At 40.7% G+C, this 22,411-nt stretch overlaps 1 protein-coding gene across 1 annotated transcript in view; it reads right to left on the bottom strand.

Moving 5' to 3' along the window:
- Positions 1 to 21,729, bottom strand: part of LOC118425283 (mediator of RNA polymerase II transcription subunit 13-like) — a 51,934-nt gene extending 30,205 nt beyond the window's left edge. Inside the window, exons 1-5 of the mRNA XM_035834081.1 lie at positions 21,353 to 21,729; positions 20,726 to 21,005; positions 19,162 to 19,246; positions 16,201 to 16,284; positions 213 to 358 (exon numbers count right to left, since the gene is read on the bottom strand). Coding sequence (XP_035689974.1) covers positions 213 to 358; positions 16,201 to 16,284; positions 19,162 to 19,246; positions 20,726 to 21,005; positions 21,353 to 21,421 — 664 coding nt within the window. The 5' untranslated portion in view covers positions 21,422 to 21,729. The remainder of the gene's footprint in view (positions 1 to 212; positions 359 to 16,200; positions 16,285 to 19,161; positions 19,247 to 20,725; positions 21,006 to 21,352) is intronic.
- Positions 21,730 to 22,411: the final 682 nt, after the last annotated feature.

The raw sequence follows: 22,411 nt of genomic DNA, 5'->3' as shown, positions 1-22,411 counted from the left end.
CGAACTGGGAAATTAGATTTCACGGCATCTTCACGCCACCGCGGCATCGAATATTTGCACCTTGAATGTTGGTGTGGAATGGAGTAGAGTTGCTTCATCTTATTACGAACAAAAGTGCCCCAAAAATTTGACTTTGATAATTTGAAGTTCTACAACCCTGACTCAGGCTGATGTTGCTTAGGTTGCCTTTAATTCCAGACGAGTTTTCTCACCATGGAAGCCGCCTGCGGTGCCCTGCACGCTGTTAAAGTGCTGCATGGACAGACGCTCCACCAACTGGTGCTCCTGGATCTCCACACTGGTGCATACTGTGCTCTCACCGTGCAGGAAGAACGAGAAGGCGCACGACAGGTACTCACTGAAAACAACAGAAGACAGGATGGTTAGAATGGAATGGAAGTCGAGCCCACAGATACTCGGTGTACGAGAGAAATTCTCCAAGCTGTTTTCAACAATCATTATAGCATAGCAGAACAAGGCTTTATGTCCCTTCGTAAGGACTACCTACCACCATTTCCAATAGCATGCAAGTCAGGTGAGTACACCAGCCAGAATTGGACCTGACAGCCCTTTACACGGGAACCATGTGTTCCCTTCTGTGCTCTGATGGAAGAGGTGACATTAAATCCAGTCACAGGAGACCCATACCCATGATCAATGGAGAGCATATGCCCACTTCCATATGACATATCCATGACATGTACACAGTAAAAAGGTTAAAGGAGACAGGCATTGCTTGACTATAGAACATTTATAGTGCACTCTTATACTTGCAGCAAAGTACCAATAGCTATGCTACCTTACATTGTACATATCAATGTATGGTTAGGAAAAATGTCAAAGATCTACTGCACAAACTACTATACCATCAATTAGAAATGGCTCTGGGAAGAGCTCTGTGACAAGAATATAATATGAGAAACCTTGAAAATCATTGGAAAGTGAGGGAGGCCTGAGGAATGAATGCTTTGGACACGAGCACTTAGCACCAGTCAGGTTGGATTTGAAGGGTTCTTTTGTATTTTGACAGCACGATATTGGAAGCCCTAAATGTAATCGGATGCACTGTACGAGTCCAAGTGAAAGAGTAAGCTTCCCCCTCACAAAACACAGCATCTCTATTTGATCAGGAGGTATACAAACTATGGCACAAAGGCTGCATACAGCAATAACTGTGTCAACATAAGCTGAAACATGTTTTGACATCATCAAGGGCTTCAGGCTGTCAGGTGTCAATCACTCTCAATGACATCATGATCAGCTTCACTGAATATGATTCCACTTTCAAGTATCTACAAAACCTTAGGCCTAATTAAAGGGCAAATGCTACATTCACTAGAGTATCATATCAACATAATATCATAGAGCAATGGCTGCATTACTTGTAATATTTATCCAAATTACATTTCAAAATCCCTACACTTCACAGTTGACATGTCACAGTTTAGTTATATAAACTGAACCCAGGACATTCCTAGATTTTCAAGTCAGACTTGCATTGCTCTAATCATTGCTCTTTTCATTGCTTCAACCACAGTAAAACAACAAAATTAAAAATCCAAGCTCCCCTGAGACAAAACAGACCCGTTGCCTTCAGCACAGGCCTGTTAGGGACACCAGCGCCAAATTACATTACACATCTCCTGCCTGTGAACTAAATAGCCTGGGTTGTAAAGGATGATCTCTTCGCCGTGGATCTAGTTACACCGCGATAACCATCAGTATGCAGGCTATGCGGCTCCGTGCTAGGTCCTGCGCTCGCCATGATAAGCGCGCGGGGTCTATAACGCCCGATTTTCCATAATGCCGCCACCTGAAGATAAAACGAAATTTGGAAATGACGATATTTTCCCCACCGTCGCCCAAGCCTGAAATTCAAACCCTCGCTGCCCGAACTTAATTCCAGAGGTCACGACACAAACGGCAACAGCTAGGAAATGACCTTTGCATTATAGTGTAGAGACATATTTACAGCATCTTGTGTAGAAAATGAAGCGTTATCAACAGGGGTAATTAATTAGCTTAATGTGATAGGGAATGGTGTGGGGAGGAGCATTCATCATAGACAAGCGTGAATTCATAGGGCTGTAACTTCCTATCTAATTACTGTATCAATCAATTTCAGAGGGTGAGGTAAACAGTCCTTGAAATGAAGAGGGATTCACTCAGAATCGACTCAGGAACTGCGGTTCAAACAATGATGACCCAGGCTTTCAGTCAATATATAGGCGCTGAGCCCTGCCTTAACAACATGTACTGGTGAGTTCCTGTAGAATAATTCTTGCTATTGACAAATTGCAAAACAAACTGCAACCGTTTCTGGATTGATACCCCAAAACTGAAAAAAAAAATTATTCATTTTACAGAAAAATTAGGTAGGATTTAATATCTTTTTAATAATCTACATCATACTTTTCCAAGTTAAAAAATGAGTTTTCCTAGCAGTCTGCTACACTTGTTTTTTGTTCAACTGACAGTTAAGGTACATGTTACACTTGAACTTGTAATGAGAAGAGATCATCACTTCCAGGAAACTCTAGTACAGCCTGTCCACCTTTATTTGTAACACCCCTAATAATCCGCACATTCCAACGGTAGCAGATTGCAATGCCCTTGACCAAGGACGTTGGAATTCCGTGCAGCCCCATTCCATTCCGCATCCTTCCCTGTAGACTCATCAACCCGCGGAAAGATGGATATTCCGGATCACTCGTGGAGACGGAGTGGTTTGGCCGACTGGGCGGCGGCTATTTGGCCATCAGCGATGCGCGCCTGTGTATCAGTCCGGTCCCTAAGTGACACAATCCGCATTACTGACCCATGCTTCACAGGCACAGGAGAAGGTGGTTAACCTTACGGTACCGTACTTCTAGAGAGAGCCAGTTTGCTCAGGTGTAAACTGCCCGAATGCTGTTGCGTAAAAGGCTTTCCGGTGAGGCGAAAGCAAAGACAAGCTGCCCTACCCTATTGATCGGGACACCCGAATGTGCCCCTGGCAATCATGGGAAGATTAAGTACCTGCTATCCGATTTGCATGGTTACTTCTGGATGTATCCATCGTTGGGGGCTCCAATTTCCAGCAAAACCAAACCCCGACCAACAAAATTTTCCTGGTCAGGATATCTAACAATTTAACCTAAAGAACAACTACATAAATGTCACCACACTAATATACTAATTACTTACACATCAATAAATTATCATTTCTAACATACAATTTCACCGCTGCAGACGAAGACAGAAAATTCAGGGTCAAGTATTGAAGTGCAGAAATCAGTGTTACTTCAGAACAGAAGGGTTAGGAAGCACAGAGTGCTGAATGTGCCCCAGGCACTTCAGTCTTGACCACTCCAAATTCCTGCAGTCATCAATCTTGTGCTTCAGGGATCCATCAAGATGAACACAGCATTCCACATCCAACTACTTCATTTCAGAGCTATCTCAAATATACTTGTATGTTCAAGAGGAAATTGAAATGTCATTGCTTGTGAGAGTCGTGACAGATAAAATTTACAAGTACAAATAAAACATGTTCTTAAAGTCCACCAGTGGTCTTTACCTCATCGTTTTAATCATCTATCAACATAGGTATTCATTTTAAAGCTTTGATGCCAAAAAGAAGTATGAAAGTAAAAAGAGACATTCTAAGATTGCTTAAAAATTGGGGTGTTTTGGAGTGACCATCCACACAATATCCTACCTGTGAGTAACAAGTACTTTTGAACTCAAAGACAAAAAACATCCATATAAAACAAGAGCTATCACTACTAAACAATCATGACCATAGTATGTCCACAACACATGATATCAAAACTACAATTTCCACTGCAGTACGGTATAAGGCAGCATGGAAAAAGCACTCCTAGTAAAGCAAATACAACTTGAAAGTGATAAGCCGATTATCCAACTTGACCTTTGTTTTCCAGACCCCTACCCACCAACCAAATATCATAAGGATCCATTCACAGCTTCTCAAGCTGTATCATCAACAGACACACAAAACGGCACATATAAAAACATACCTTCTTGGCAAAGATAACTATGAGAAATGCAGCTACAAGCCTCTCTTTGACAACCTTCCAGTCAGCAATCCATCACCCTTCTACAGGCAAGGTGTCGCCATGTTAACAATTCTACACATGTACAAAATCATGCCACTTGGCAAGAGATTTCCCTTCTGGTTGTATAATGACATTTAGGAGTAAATAATTGATGTCCTCCCCTGGCATACACACAACTCCAAGGGCACTGTGGCCCAGCCGGAAAACAAAAGGAAATGTGTTCAACTACAAAAAGCAAACAAGGAAAAATGCTGATTCAGCATTTCGAAGGAAGATTGAGCAAAAGGCTTTATACTCATTCTCTTTAGTTTATGCTACTAGTATATGGCATGTATGACACACCCTTTTTAATCGCTTTCTCATTTAGACGATTTTCATCTGCTGTTTGATAATAAGAGAGCACAATCAACACAGCAGCTATGGATAACACAAACAGATAGCCCTCAAACGTATGTTAAAAACAAAACTTTTAGATCCATGCCAAGGTTCTTTTGATGTTTAACCATATCAGGCAGGATGGAAGCCCCCTACATATGTTAGATCAGATAGACAGGTGTGACTGATAACCTAACCTCTTGCACTTTGCCATAAAATATCCTCTATAAATCCTTTCTATAAACCCTAAAACAGTCACCCACAAGCCCTCTCTGTACAGAGGCTAATTATACCACCAAGTCTTGAACAGCTGGTCATACCTGGCATTTTGTGTCCTTCTAGTTAGTTTGAGGTCATATGGATGATGTTATGTCCCTTGAGAGTTCTTTCCTGGTATCGCACCATGCATCTTTAATCAATACTGTATGTACTGTGCACTAACCCGAGTGTGCCTGCGCTGTAAATCGGCGGCAACCTTCTGTTACATTGAGTGGGACATGAGCGCCGGATTTCTAACAGGTGACATCAGTGGTGATAGTTCAAGCCTGGCCCTTTTCCCCTGATCATGCATATTTCCCTATCAGATCTTTCCTCTGCTACATTGCTTCCACTAATCCTGGGTAAACTTGAGGTCAGCAGTTGTCATGGTAACAGTGGTAGCCATGGCAACTGTTGCAAACTGTCTCCTGTCAACATACCAAGGAGCAGATTGGCAGGGACAGGCAAGGGAAGGAGGTGAGGGGGCTGCTATAGGGGAGGATTCATTTACTATAGAAGGGAGGCTGTTCTGATTGGTATAAACAATGGTCACTATGGTAACTACATTTCAGAAAGATTCAGACGAAACCTTGACTCAAGGTGAATAGAACTGAAAGGTTCATGCCAGGATATTTGGATCTGGTGGATACACAAGTTTGACATTGACCCAATTATGTCAATAATGCCTCCAGTTTATCCCAGAAATACCGGTTTGCTGCGGTTTGCTGCTGTTTGCTGCACTAGTTATTCGGTTGCTGCTCTTATTCGTAACTCTGTTTTTGTTTATTTTCATGTTTACAAGGAGAAAGGAGAGGTCAACAGAGTCAGGCACTTTGCTGCTACTTGGTAGAATCCTGCCGTCTCCACCTTTGGCCCTTAAGTTTCCTGCCGCATTCCAAGAATGCTGGAGAGGATACTCAAGTAGCCACGGATTTATCAATATTTAAATCACAAGCCCATTCCTCAGTACAACAGTGTTCCAGTTCCACACATTGGCATAACATGCTACAAGTTATACCTCACTTCATGTATGGATCTGAGGTTAAATAGAATCTTTTATGTCAAAATGGAAAAATGCTGACAATAGTTGAAGAGTTCTACACTTGTTGAAAGACTGAAACCACCACAGGAACATGACCTGGAGTTTAAAATACTTCTCAACACAAACACCACAAATTGTGGATAACATTACCTCCTTCTCAAATTGTAATTTTCCCTTCAAGCTTGCGAACTGTACGAAAAACTAATCCAAAAACATTTTTATCAAGATACTGACCAAGTTTTCCCTATCGCTCCGTACCTTTTACCAGTTAAGGTAAACAAATTGGTAGTGGCTTACACCTGTCACAGAAGATCAATAAAACACCCAGGCCTGATGCCAGATCAAAAGCCACAGCAAACACCTGTGATGTAGAAACAAGGGATCAGGCCTTTCTTTTTTTCAGTAAATACAGCGAATTCTAGCAGACTAAATGCTCACAGACTGAATGCCCATAACAACATGCCTTGCTGAACATTTACCACAACAGGATATTACAATAATGGGTCATGTTTCTTGTCAGTGGAAAAGTCTATATATCTTACTTAACCTTTATCACACCGAAGTAGTCATTTGACTACTAATACTCTATTGTTTACTAGGTTAGGCAGCAGCAAGGGGGTTAAAGATCAAAGTCCATATATTATATGGATATCAGGGATTTTCTACCAGGACAGGTACTAGTATCAAAATCAAGCAAAGACAAATAGTAATTTGACACTAATGTAACACTTTTTTTTAACCCTTCGTTTTCCAAATAATTGGTGAAATGTTTTCTCATTTGCCTTCCTTCTCACAACAAAGCAACACAGCTGAACAGTAAGCTATAATTACTTTTTTTATCTGAACAATACTTCACCTACATTTCTTAAACCCACATAGACTGACCCCTGAGCCAGCTGATAGGTAGCACCTACTGGAGTGATGTTTATGCTAATTGAGCCACCCCCTGTTTATGTAATGGTCCAAAGCTGGCTGTGAAGAGGTCCATCAGCCAGAATTGATGGACGACAACTTGTGCAGACTGGCCTGTAGCCAGCCTGGTGGGAGAGATTTCTTCCCTCTCAGAAGGAACAACACTTCTGGGAGAAAGGAGCTGATCACGCAACCCTTCCCCTGCACCAAGAGAAAGTGTTGGGTTACCCTTGTAGAGGAAATAGGGCCTTGACTGGGATAACATCAACAACACCTCTAAGTATGGCTAAGTGTAGGTACACTGTTAGGGGGTGCTGTACAATACCTGCAAAATAGTTTATGAACAGGTCTGAACCCAAACTTCACCTGTACTTCAACAAACTAAAAATCTACTATTATGTACTATTTTATAAGTGCTGTAAGTTTATCTTCCTTGACAAGTTCTATTTCACAGGAGGAAAAATTAGGTTTTCACACAATAGAAAAAGAGTGGTCTACATGTATAAATCACTATCTTTCCTAACAATTACAGATCAAATTTCTTCTGGCAACTAAAGAGCATAAATAATTCTGAGGAACCACTCTCAGATTCACATTCTTTCAGCCTGTAAATTTGTATTGGCTAGGGAGTATGGAGAAGGCTAAATTCAAGATTAAGTAAATAGAGAAAAGCTCAACCAACAGAAACAAGAATTCTAAATCTTGCCTATGTTGTTTTCCCCACTTCACTCCTGCTGTAAGAAGTGAGAAGCCATGTGAGAGGGTGACACTGTGGTTGTAATGAGATGAGACCTATCACAAGTACCCACAAACAACCCTGTAAACCACTGCCTCTTCACACCAACATGCTTCACATTTATGGACCTCCACTGTTGTCAATAAAGAAAGGACCTGTCAAGTACATGAACTACATGGGGATCATTTACACCTGCGTGACAACAAGCAGAGTAGTTATGATCGTTTGAGTTCTAACAACTTTAGGACAGCTGTTGTCAAGGCCGGTGTCAATGGATTTGAGCACTACAAAGCCAATACACACTCATGTTGTTCACAATAGTCAATATCAAAATAGTCTTCTGTCTTCAGTCAACTCTGAGAATCAATTCAATATCTGACATCTAGACAAAGACAAGTGTCCTCAAAATTTGCCATCCACAAATGTATATAATAATGGCTTGCAAAAATTATTTCATATTTATCAAATAATGAAGTGCTGGATTATATTTTAATGTTGAAAAACAATTTCTTAATCGCTTGCTATTATGTTGTATTGCATAACTAAATGATAGCTGAATAATTTTGAAGGGATCATTGGATAACATCACATAAGCTCCACACAAATATTTTCATCTATCTAAACTTTTGCGGAATGACATGTCATGCCCTGAATACCCAAAGCTAGAAACAAGACCCTGAAATATTGAAGGTCCTGCTTAAGTACCAGGGGATCTGGTTTAGGCTACAAAACACCCAGAGTAATGGGGTAACCATCTCTGTGTCAGGTATCATGTGTCTGTCATGTCTGTCTGACAAATTCACAACCATCAATAAACAATGTAACCCTACTCCAGCCCTGAACTCCAAGTGCCCCCCTCCCACAAACAAAACAACACTATTGCTTCCTACTGGAAATAGGGATGCCCCACTAATCGTTGTTGGGGACTAACCACAATTATGCAAGCACAAATCCCCCTCATGAATACTTGTGGTTGCTCCCTTAAACCAGCCCTGAACTCCATTTTCCATATTTGTCTACTCATATCATAAAATACCCTTCTGCCAGTAACAAAGACAGCTAGGTCCAGATCTTTTAGTGTCAAATTTATCTACCTATTCTAGCCTTTCAATCGCATCCCAAAAGTAAATACAAGGACAAGTACTGTGGAAAAGGGCTGACCATTTATATCAAAGTACTTAACAGAAGAAAGCATTTCCATAGGTAACAGCTGTCTGTAGAATTTTCTCCTATTTTGGTGCAACCCCCCATTGTGCAAATCAGTATGGTTCATTCCAAGTTCACATGAATACATTATCTATGATCAAAGAGCAACACAAGTGAATAAGCAATCCATATCGATGTTTCATTTACTTCAAACAAGTCATCATCAACACCACATTTTATGTCTCATTTTCCTGACTGACATTTGAATAGTATACTAGTGACAACAGATTCTGCACAGCTCTCCCACTCACTGTAATAATCTTTCAACATGTCACAAATCTGTTCTCTGGAGGTCAAAGGTCGCCATCCCATAATGACCCCATGACAGCTGGCAGGTGGTCTATTCATAAACACCGGTCCTTCTTCAAACACAAGCACAACTCCACTCCTACCATCTGTCTCCAGGCTCTCAAAAACACACACATCTTACAACACTTTCCTCCTCATTATACAGGACATGGCTATTTCAAGTGACAAGCTTTCAGATGCCTTTGTGCATCACCAGCATTGCCTTGGAGGAAGTTTCCCAGGATTAAAATTGCTCCTGCAATCCTTTCTTGTAATCCGATCTGGTTGGTTTGAACCTTGACCTGTACCTTAACCTTTAGCTTGCTAGGCCAATGCCACTGTTTCAATTAATCAGTGTAGTGTGTTTCGATTAATCAGCGTATCTGGAAGGTTGAATGCTGAAGTAGCTATGTCTAATCTGAAATAATGCTGAGTTTTTACAGTGGAGACTTGTAAAGCATAACTTCATAAACATCCCGTTAATATTTAACTACAAACCTCTCAGGAAATGCATGTTGACAAGCCACTTCTAGTCCAACACATTATTACAACAACAGACCAGATCACCTATCTCTTCTTATCCTATGATAGTCTAAAGTCAAAGGCATGTTTTTATCCTGTTTAACGATCAGCGACCCTGATAAGCTGGTACCTGTAACAATACCTGCCAACAGGTGTGGGCTTTGTGCAAGGTGCTGTGCCCCGGGGCGGGGCCAGGTGAGAACTGGCCAGGTGTACCAGTCAGCATAGATAAATACTCCTGGTGCCAGCATGCCTTCTGTACTGTCTGCCTATAGACTACTGCAGACAGGCCTGATAAACAACCCTTTATAGTAAATCATACACAAGCTAATGTTATCACTGCAAAATATGCCATCTAAAACACAATTATAAAAATTTTTCAAAAGGTAAGTTGTTTATTAACATTTACGGGGCACACTTGACAAATTTATGTCAAGTTTAGCTAAAAACCAAACAATCTTGAGCAACAAATCCCCCAAACCCACCCAACAGTCTACAGGGACTTTGGGATAGCCACTCTAGGGCACACTTCTTTTTCCGGATGGTAAATGTCTTGGAACGTTGTCCCAGACTCCTTGTCACCAGGGCCAGACAGACAGATGGCACTGACACATCACCGCAAACTGGTTAATCTATAACCCGCACACTGCCGAGACAGGACTTTCCACAAACAAACCATTTCCATGACATCTCGGACCAACATGTTTGGGTTAGACATCAACAACAGAACAAGCCATACCTTAAAATCATACTGGTACCACGGGAGACGTACAAAACAACATGTCAGCTTTGAAGTCGGCTTACACACACATACCGGTAATAATTCAAAGCCCACAACAACAGATCTAAAACACAAACAAAGAAAAAAATATTGTCTGATGTGCAAAAACAAGACATACATGTAGCTTGTACTGTTGCGTATCATCTGTTTCACAACTAGTCGGTCTCCAAACTAAGCAGACTCGTGAAAATACCAGGATAGTCCAATATCTGAAGCAAGATTTCATCTATAAGATGTTTCTAAACATGTTCTCAATGATAAGACATTAGTACACACACAACTTCAAGTCATACTGATCAGAACTGGCCATCAATCTAGACTATTTGAATATTCATTGTTACCAATACTTCTCTGATATCTGTAACAATCAGGTGAGAAGGGCATTGTTCTGATTTGACAGGTTCCAGAGATATCTCAGAAAAGGTGGTACTTCAGCTTACCTTGTACCAAATATAGGTCACGGAAAATTCAAGAACCATTTTGTCATTTCAGCTGCTGATGTTGAACAATTTTCTATACATGCTCAAGTTTTCAATGATCGAAACAGAAATTTCAGATGGCAAACAAAGGGGCATATATGCTTCAATTACATTGTTTTTGTCATAGTCAGATCAGAACCAATTGTTTGCTAACTATCCGATGATATCTTTTTGTGTGGGTAGACTAACTTCCATTCCAAGCCATTTCAATAGCTATGAAAAGATCAACAAATTGATACATTTCATGGCTACAATGGTATTCTAGACACAGAAATATAGCTAAGAACATAGCTGATAATACAGTGCAAACAAGCTGTTATTATAGCTTGTGCCAGGGTTGCGGAGGCATTATGAAATGTGTAATAAGAAGGTGGGGTCACCAACAAATAGGTGTTTAAGTCAGATAGGTGGCCTTAACCTTCACTTTATGGTTCTGTTCACACATCAGTTAGCCTACATAGAGCGCCATTTCGGAATGTTGAATTGTGACATTACACAGGGTGTTGCAACTGCAAATCGGCACCTATGTCTTTAAAACAACAGTTTGGCTAACGGCCACTTTGAGTGAACTACTTAACATTCAAGCCAAGTTTCGAATCTGGGAAACTGAAAAGCAGACGAGACAACCGATCTTCTCTTACCAAGGACTGTAACTTATCGCGTGAATGTTGAATTACCACAGCATACCAAAAAAGCTTTTATGATTTCCCCAGGAATTATATCTTAAAACCAACAGTTTCCCCATAACATCTCTTATATCTACCTGCCTGTAAAAGTCAGTGACAAACTGAATTAATATGGTGTGTAACTGTTTCAATTGAAACCATTTGCTTTAGAAATTAAAAACTCGCATGTTTTTTTAAAGCATTACTAACAAGCCTGATATGTTGGTGAAACCAGTTGGTATTGTAAACCACAAAGAGGTCATTACATGGCCAACAGCAAACCTGCACCCCTTCCTCTGGTCCCTACTGACCAGATAGTGGTGCTATGCCAGGCATTTCCTCTTGGGCTGACTGACACCCACTCAGACCCACTGTCAGACCAGGAGTCAGCTTACATTTGACTCCATTTTCCAAAGTCTGTGAAGTGTCCGAGATTTGCGGCACAGGTGTTGCGGAACCTTTGGATTGTCCTGGGCACTCCTGCACCTAACCTGTAGCCTTCCCAGGGGTCATCATTAGTGCATGACAGGTCTTGTCTGGCTGCTAACTATGTTTAAGTTCACCTGAACGATATATCTCTTCTGTTAGGATGTCATCATAACACTTTTGTTGTGTACCTCTATGGGTATAACAGTTGTTTTTTTTGGTACGCATTTAACTTAAAATCCCTCCAATTTTAAGGTTCAGAAAGAAAGCATGACATTTCTGCTATACATCTGAATTACAATCTCTTTTCAATCTCGAGGTTCAGAAAAAAGAGCCTGACGTTTTTGATTCTGGTGATTTTACAAAATATCAAAACAACTGAAAGGCTACTTGTTTTATCACATTACCAAAACTTTTAACTATGCAATGTTATGGACACACATTTTCTACAACTCTTGTTTTCAACTTTTAACAAAGCACTATATACACTGCAAAACCCTTCAGTGTTATATGCACCCAACTATTGCAGTCATCTAACCCCGTAAGTTACAGGAATGAAAACATGTTTTTGACCCAGTTGCCGACCAGCTCAACACTTGAATGCTTGGCAACTGCTCAATTGCAACTGCATCCTTGACCTCTGACCTCACCAACACAAGAAAAGGGTAATGTTGGCTTGTGCCATATGTTTGCATCTAAAATGGGATAGATCCTTAATACCTGACAAAAGCTAATAGAATTAGTTGTAGAATGGTGTAATCATCTTTGACCTACACCTTAGATTTTTTTATAAACGACTACCAAGTTTTTTTCATAAACGTCATACACAAGTATCTAGAAATAAACATGTTGTTATGCAATGCAGGTTAATTTTTCCATACCTCTAAGCATCATTTCTACATAATTTAAAAAAGAGTCATATAGGCTACTTCATGCCAAAAGCACTAGTCTGGCCCAGCACTAGTCTGTTCAACCATAATCAACAGAGTGGTTATGCTTTTATTTTTCTATTCCATACATCTGTTATAGTGCTATATTTCGGTCACATAAAAAAAGCATACAATTCAATACATATTCACTGACACTGTAACATAGTGCTTGACCCACTAGAAAACCTACTGGCTACTCTAAGCCCAGAGAGAGCCAAATATGGTTTCATTGGGTAGGTATAACGTTAGGCTGGATATAGACTAATGTTACATCAGTAAGCCATGGCCGGTTAGGGCAAGGGCTGGGGGCAGGAGAAATCTATCTCCTCTCCAAGAATCTGATCTGTGCAGCCTTGTGCCATCCCTCCCTGGTCACCTGTCAAGACATCAATATAACACTTGCACACAAATTAGGTGAGAGTCCTCTGTGCAAGTAAGGTCCCTCCTGATTACCATAGCTTTCTGTAGGGATGTTCTCAAAGGAAGTACAACAGCAAAGAGGTCTTAGGGTCGATCGAAGTCTTAGCAACAAAGAGGGGAAGGCAGTCATGTCGAGCTCTGTTGTATAGGGGAGATTAGCCGCTCTGGCTAAATGGGCCCTGTCCCCTTTAGAATGTTGTTAGAGATATTGCAGTTACGACAGAGCTTTTCTCCAAAGTACAGGGTGTAAGGAGCTAAACAGGGACATCACACAAACCCAAGACAATCTATCTGCTCATCATGAACACTGTCACAACACACATACACCTGTCACTGGAAGTGTTTCAGGTGTTGTGTTTCATGGCAGACAGGGTGCGACCCACATCTGAAGTTCCTTTGTGCACACTAAAGGTGAGATCGATTGTAAACTGACACATCTTTCTACTGCCATGTCTGATCACCACAACCCAGACATGTTATCCCAAGCCAGTTTGTAATCATCAATAACAAAAAGCTTTCCTTCCACAGTTTATGGCAGTGCACAAAATATATTTCTGAGCAAGGTTGCACAGTGTGCAACCTGGGGCAAAAATAGGTTGCACAACTGAATTTCAAGTTGCACCACCTACAGTTCACTAATTGAAAAAAAAGGTACAATACATACACTGTACATACATACATAATAGACATGTTTGGCTGATATGAAACGGAGCTGCCTGAGTCCGTTTATTTCTTCCAAGTAAATTAACAACAAAATCCAGTTCTGAGGTTCAAAATCTAAGTTACACCCTGTGCAACCTGAGTTTAGAAGTAAGTTGCACCAAGCAAAAAGTGGTTGCAATGTGCAAGTGTGCAAGTAAGTATTTTGCACGCTGTTATGGTAGAAAATATAACAAGAAGCATTAATTTTTGATGCTGGCAGTTCCACCTGTCTTGTTAATAAGAATAAGGAAGGCAATATGGTAGCCCTAATAAGGGTTAGTGGGTTTTGATAGTGGAATTTATGATTCCTATCTTGCAAGTGTGGCATTTATAAGATCTGAATGTAGGTCAGGGTGGTGTAAAATGCTTGGTTGCTTCTGTTATCCACTCGAGCGCAGCTAACAACAACAGCAAAGTGTGAGTACGCACCTGCCACTGGGAGAATGTTGTAACCACAACATTTATGGCAACTGGACCTGGGAAAGGCCATGTTACGACATTGCCCTGTAAGTGATGCCCAATGCAAACCCAAAGCCAGCTCTTCACCATAGCTTTGGAAATGGCACATTCTACTATACATACTGAAGGGTGCTTATCAAATGCCAACACGGGTATATCATAATCTACAGCCTCAATCCATTATGTCTCAACTGTCTAAATTTACTTACCGATACAAGTGGCAGACCAATAAACAGAAACATGTTGTGCATTATCAACATTAAATTGTAAATGTTATTAAATTGGCTGGTGTTATTTGCTTTTTACAAGTCTTAGAATCACTCATGATTTGTCTATGCCCCTCTCCATATGTGACAAATCAATTCATATGGAAAAATGAGGTATTCTTACTGTGCAGTTAAGTATGTAAGCAACAAGTCCACGAGACACATTCCTTGCATAGTCACGGTAGCAATGACATGAAAAGTTATGTTTAAAGCTTTCCTGGAGGCTTCTAGTCTCCGCTTTGATAAAAGGCTTTGGTTATACTTATTTACTTATACCATATGAATGCATTAATCAACATATCCGTCATACTGGAAGCACAATTGTTAATACACCGAGCATCACTGCTACCAACAAATGTTACCTTCATCATTATCAAAGTTTCAAAAAGGGTTGAACTTAACTTGTTGTTTGCATTGAATTTTCGAGCAATGGCATTTTTGTACCCCGGGTACTTCTGTGGTCCAGACCTTTCCTTGTTCAGTAGGCAAATCAGAATAATGTCCACAACTATCAATCAGTCAATCAATCTGAGCTTAGCTAAGCAGATTATAAATCTAGGTAACTCAGAGGGCAACCAGTGAGCTTATGTGGCTAAAACAAATCCCTTTGACTAGACAGAACCAAATCAAACTAAACAAGATTCCCATACTGCCCTACAGATTTGGCTTACTATAAATCAATATGCCATTGCAGCTTATCTGAAGTTTAGAAGAAAATATTAACAAAATGTCAATACTTCTGACAGGTCTATTGGTAAAGTCCCTGCATCTACTGAGTCAAACTTTCAAATTTCACTTCTTTTTGTTTTAATTCACAATTAGCACAGTAAGATTTTTTTCTTCATACTATAGTCTCAAGTTCTGATCTACATAAACCTACAATAAATTATCTTCCTCATCACCAAGGTCTATGTTAACAGTCATAGTGTTGCTAAGACAGAGCCGGCATGAACAGCTTGCTTTCTTCTCAACATCTAACAAAGCCAGGGCACCTGCCAAGAACGTATGTGGTCTCAACTCTACCCAGTGCAACTTGCCCTCAACCTTCCATCGCCAGATGTAAAAAACATCAAGGTGACAGGACAGACAATCAGGGCCTTTAACACATCACTTGGGTAAAAGTCAGGACAAGTTATTCAATTCCAGAAGTAAAAATAATACACTCCTAGGTAACAATATGACAGCATGACAAACTACACTCGTCCATGACAGAAGTGGTGGAAACGTGCCAAACCGGTGGAGACTCCACTATCTATGTTCCTATATAAGCTGTCTAGACTGGTTTGACACCTGACAGCGACAATCAACCCTTCAAATGTGATTTCAGAAATGACCTAAAGAGTCCAAACTGCTGCCCTTTTGACAGCACTTGGTCTGTGTTTACTTTCTTTTGAAACCATGTTTCCTGCAAAAAATGCTAATCATTCAGCATAAGCACTACTGACAACTCACAATAGTTATCAGTAATTCCTCTAGTATTTTAAGCTCTGCTGAAAAGATTTCTTAAGGCCAATGTCTAGATACTTCAGTAGTACATTACAATATGTTTCTGTGACACATTTTCCAATAGGTAATACTACAAAGTAAACATTTCAGTACAGTTTTCAAAATTTTTGCCAATATGTTCAGCACTTATGCAAGGATGAAAGAACTTACTAAAGCAATGTACTTACCATTTGTCATTCTTGTCAGTGCCTTGAATGTACGGTCGCACGAACCACCTCCCCAATCGTACAAAGTCCGCAGACAGCAAGTATCTGAACAGAGGGAGGGGAAAACAACAACAGCCCGCTGTCAAACCAGACGAAAAACACACAATAGATACACATGACCCGCGGTGTGACCTTTCGTGTGCCGTGCAATGGCGTCATTTGTGAAACAGGTAAAACACCTCGCAATGGAATTACGGGTATTGTTTACTGTCACTTGGGGGTTTCCAGGATGGAGTCATATCCCACCTTTAGTGGTGAAAGAAACACCACATGGAAACCCCCTTCTTTTCCTCATGTTCAAGGAAGTCATGGCCTTGGTTCAGAACTATATCCTTTCCTGTCTCAACTCTCCAGGGCACTAGGTTGTTTTTGTGTCCCTGATAGAACAGTTACCACATATACAGGGGGAACGTGTTTAATCTGTTGGTTTGCCTAGGGGCACATTGTCAAAATTTGCCTGGTTCTCTGTGGAATTTCTTCACCTGCATAAACGATATCTATAGCCTGGAGCTGACTAAACTACAACCTGGGGAAAACACATCAATACATTAATGTTCCTCTCAGTGACAGTTATGTATTACCCTGCAGAGGAGAAATTACAATAACATGGTATATCAACCCAAATAATCACTTATCTGCAACAGATCAGACAGGGAGGATATTCACTCTGCCAATATTATGTATTCATAATTAGTTCACAGTCTTGATTTGTGGTGAGGAGCTGGTTAAAATTCAAAGGAATATCTCCTCTTGTGTACTGTCTTGATATTCTTATCACTTCATGAATCAATCGTCTGTGGCCGGTAGTGCTTTAGAAACAATATATAAATATATATACATGCTTTCCATAAATGTAAACTTTATCTATTTATCTGTCACTTGTTAATAAAAAAAAAAATCTATAAGTATAACCCATGCCAATATTTTTAACCCTTCCAACACAAGTACTAGCCAACATGTGCCATCCCATACAAACTGTTTGGCAAATAATTTATAACAGAAACCACAGTAGTTAGTAGACGGTTACAACTCTCTTTTGTTGCTTACAAATACCACCCTATGGTTAAACAAAACACTTGGCTTTACTTCTAGCTGGGGCAGGAAGGGTTTGACAGGCCTCAGGATGTTTGAATTGTATATCTAGAAGCTGGAAATAGAGCACTCAACAACAGTTCAGCTCTGAAATATAGGTCAATTAGGAATTGACAGTGTGAAACTATTTGCCACAGGATATCATGTTTCCATGATTTTTGTTCTGAATACATGTACTCAATAACTTCAGCATGATTTCTGGGGGGAGGTGACAATCTTAAATGCATCAGACTTTGCTGTTAGTGCTATACATATCATACATATTTGGGCATTTGGTGACAAAAATTTGGTATGATATTTTCAAACACAGGGCTGTCAATCCACTTCTTTTGCATTCATGAAATTCCCTTTGAAAAAATTCTGGTAATGATTTTTAAAATTCAACAAGACATTTCTTAATAAATGAAGTTTGAAGGCATTGCTGCAAGGGTAGACATGTTACAAAGATAAAAACCCACTGAGCCACTTGAGCAAAGCAATGGGTGCTGACAAAATAAACGCTGGCGATGACATTTTCCGCATCGGCAGGTGGAGCGTTAGTCCGGACGTACTATCGTAATGATGAATCGTATCACGGCACCATCATACAGCATTAAGGGATAAATAATTCAGAGCGCGTTGTGATGATATGCACGCCATGCTCAGTCGAAGATTACCTCTTGACAGCTTTGACTTCTAATTAAGCCAAAATTTAGACCTCAACAAAATCCTGAACATTGGTCAACAGGACTACAAGAACTATGTGTGCCTAAAAATCACAAAATTTTCTGCTCTCCTTTAAAATTTCATTATCTAACTATTCACTGTGAATCATATCATTTTCTTTACAAATCAACACAATCTCTGAAATATATCCTACATAAGCCTATATTCTTGGTCTGTAATTGTTCTGACAATCTTAGGCTAGGGTTGCTAGAAATACGCACCATGAAGCGGTGTACATATGGTCCTCCCTAATACTATTATGTATTTTTACTCATGCAAAAATTTGTGAGTAATTGAATTTCAATTTAATCTGGTGCCATATACTGTCACTTATGTTATTTCCTGCTCCGAAACATGCCATAAGAAAAATCACCAATGATACACTTAGCAGCCTGGCTAAGCTACCACATAAATAGTTTGTGTGGACAGAATTGAATTGATTCCACTCGATAAATAATTTCTTATCACATCAGCAAGCCTGCAAATGGCTTGAGATGACAACTGTCCACATGCTGGTTTCAAGTGTTAACATTTCATACATACCCTTTTCTTATCTATTAAATTGGATTTGCTGTGTCAAACTGTTCCAAAAACAAGCAGTAGATGCGATATTTCAAAACATTATTTCTTTGTAGATGAATGCATGCAAAACATCAAGAATCAACTGGCCCAATTTTATACAAGCTTCAAATCTGTTTCTTTACACACACTATAATTTGTGTGCCACATCACCATATGGCAGGTTTTCAAACTAAGCATGACCTAAGGCACATCTAGTTACACTTAGAAAGAAATAATTCAAACTCTTAAGAGTCATTAGAAGAGCTGATTAGAAAATACAGTATTCAAAACAATTAAAATGACATGCAAGATGTCAGTCTTCATTAAATGTAATAGCATTTGTAAAATATAATTACCACAAACACGTAAATGCAATAAGAATCTCAATATCATGTACAAATATTCATAACAATCTTCAAACTATCAAAGTCTATACATTTTTACTAGTTCCTGTTTTGAACATTTTCTTCAAATCTATAAGTATAACACTGATGACAGCAGCATTACATGAAATATGTCAGTTATCAACAAGTTTTGAGAAGTACTTGAAGGTGGTTTCCTTACCTCTCCAAGAGGTTGTGCAAGGCTTTGAAAAGTAAGGTCCGACACTCGTAGGATAACTCCTTTTCCCAGGACCCCTGCTCAATATCTGAAGGATGGGAGAAGACAGCATAGGTTAAAAACCAGACAGACTCAACCACTTGTATTTGATATTAACTGTGGAGTGCAGAAAATGAATAAACAATGGCTGGATGTATCCAGGGGAGAAACCGCTCTGCAATCCTGATGATTGTTGATGGCTGCATAACATAAGCCGAATACATTACGTCCATAATACCTTCCCAAATCACTTTTCAAAACATAGCTGCAGGTAGCCAAATATCTGTCAAGCACCACCAGCTAAAGAAAGATAAATTCCCTAAATTTCCACTAAATCCTTTGATATGTGAAGGAGACTGAATGATTTGGGGCCTGGGCATTTGCAAGCAGAAGTGGCTAGGACAGAACTGCCATGACAGATTTTATAAATGGGTGCATTAGGGGGCACCTTGCGTACAATGGAAAGACCACAACATGGGGCGTTATTAAACACAGGCGTTAAAGCTTCCTGAAGAGATTATCAAAAGAAAATAACTACACAAGAAGTTCATCAATCAAAACACACATGTAAAGGTCCTGGTAGTTTATAATGTAAAAGATTACTTAATATAAATCATATAAACCATGTTAGGCCATATTACAAAGATTGACCTGCAACATGCAAATTGCTGCCAACAGACCACATCCATTCAGCCAATTCCTTGCCCCAGGCATAATCGTCAATTAATGATGGACGCATGCTCCAAGAGAAAATGTTGTTCCAGATTTGATGCCAATTTTTCCATGGGAGTTTTCATATATATTACCTCCTTAGCGTGCTGTTGCATGGTTTGAAATACTCAGGAGAAAAAAAATAAGATTGCAGAAAAAAATCAGCAATGTGGAATTTGAGCGCCAACAACATGCCAGTTTGGTATTTTGTATAAAATAGAAAGAAAGTACAATTTCAAGTCCTGTGTTATTACTGTTGAGAGGCACCCCTCAAGCCATACTCAGATGCCAGGAGTGAAACCTACACCTGGGCTGTCAATTGCGTGCTATTATTTGCTTAACAGATGGGAGGGATAATGCCTGAAAGGATGTCGCCACCCATGTCTGTGTTTCACCTGAATCTGACCATTTCACACGTTGCTAATATGCCACAGGATTTTATCTGGCCCCTCCAGGCTTGCATGTTGATATTATTTGGCAGATCTCGGCTGTCTCGCTGCTCGATTGTGACCTAAAAGCGTTCAAATGTTGCCCTTTTGGTAGCACCAGGCCCCCCTACTGATTACACAAACGTGCGATCAAGCATGGACGAGGATCTACAAGGCCTACACCAGAAAATCTGCTCTCGCATGCCCGCGGATTCATTAATCTTGCATTGCAGGGGAAATATTTTCGCAGTGGACGTTTCCTGCAGGGGTTTGGGCTGTGTGGAGTTTTTAGCGTAACGTGACGGTGTGACAGAGGAAAGCGAAGCGTAACGACTAACATGTATGGAAGGTTGATACATATTTGAAGGGGCCCCTGGGGGGTGACGTACCTTTCAGCTCGGGGTGTAACACGTCCGTTAAGTCGGGATCGTCCCCGTACCAGAATATCCACAGCTCCCGCTCTTGTTTCGGGGTTGGGGTCGATGGTTCGCCCTGGAAGCTGTCTCCCGGGAACTTCGGGGCGGTGCTGGGGCTGAGACGGCGCCACACGCAGAAGACGTCGGCGGCGAGACACTTGGCGAAGGAGGAGAGGATGGGGTCCTCCAGGGGCCCCACACCCGCAGGGCACGGGGCGCGTAGCCTACGCCATTTGATACCTGTCAGGTCAGTCTGGTGGAAAAGACACAAAATCGGCATTTTCCGATCATCAGTGAGCAAGAACCACACGGCGAGTGAAAATATTTGTGAAATGAAACCAGTTTTGCGCCCTCCCCACCGCCGGTTATTTGGGCCTCCCAAGGCCACTGCAAAGAGAAAGAGTCGATAAACCCTGACCCGGGTCTTTTACGTCGCCCCTCTCAGGCACCAGAAGCGATGTGTAGCCCGCCAAGGGTGAGATACAAGCCACCCAGAGGTTTCCCCACAAATTATGGGAGAGAAGGTGCTATTTACCCAAACTATGGACGAGGTCGCAAGCAAAAAATCGATGTGCCACACAAATAACTTCTCTCACTTACCAGAGCAAACACATTTGAATGGCAATCCTCCAGACTACAACCGTTCGGCACGGAGTTTGTAGCGCTCATGTTCCGCACATGGCTACACCCTACTCCGACGGGTATTCCGAGGGCCTGCGGCGCGAAATTTGGGCCTAAATCCGCACAATTTGGGCCCTAAATCCTGGTAAAAATGCTCACAAGCTTTCAACCTCCACAAAAACCTCAATAATGGCGACAAGATGAGGCGCTGCGCAGTCGGAAGGCGCTGATTGGTCGCCCGGCCGTCACGTGACCGGACATAATAATTTATTCACTCCCACCGCAGTCCTCATTCCGACCTGTATAGAAATGTCAAAACTCTAAGATCATTCCAGAGACAGGCTTGTCATTACTAAAACAAGGCTATAAAAATACACAAATACAACCTGACAGTTGTGGGAAACCTTTCGAGATTGTGGAAGAAATATGAGCACCAATTTGTCAAGCTAGAAAAATACAGACTCAAGTACTATCACAAATTCACATGTTGCAGAAAACAAAAAATGAAATACTTCGTACATGTAAATATAAATAAAGTTCACTGTTTATCAAAGCCATATTGGAGCTTTTCAAGAAAGTAACTGCACGTGAATGTGTCAATGATAATGACTTCCATTTCAGCCATTATAGCAATGCTTTAACAGTATCACATAAATTTTTTTTAATTCACAGTGTTGTCGCTTAAACACTTGCGCTAAACAAAAGTGACGCATGGACGTTGCTCTCACCCCACACATGATTTGGAGAAATCACGAATGTTATTTTACGACAGCAAAGTTTCCTCAGGCGAATGTTTCGTGAGGGTGAATCATTGAAACCCAACTACTCAACGGAAGTGTTCCTGGTGCCCTCTTTCCTCGTCTGGCCAGAAACGTATAAAGGGGGCGGAGTTACCTTGACCCTCTAATATCATATTTCCTATTTTGTGACGAAGTTGAGTTTACGTGGAATTCAATTCGAATACAGAATTCGAAGTTCAGAAATGGGGACTAGCGACATCTGTTGGACTTTCCCCGGGTCTGTGTCAGTATACTCAAG

Source organism: Branchiostoma floridae, chromosome 11 (genome assembly GCF_000003815.2).
Source record: "Branchiostoma floridae strain S238N-H82 chromosome 11, Bfl_VNyyK, whole genome shotgun sequence".
Taxonomy (NCBI): Eukaryota; Metazoa; Chordata; class Leptocardii; order Amphioxiformes; family Branchiostomatidae; genus Branchiostoma; species Branchiostoma floridae.
Note: the sequence above shows the minus strand (reverse complement) of the source record. Positions and strands in the feature narration are given on the sequence as shown.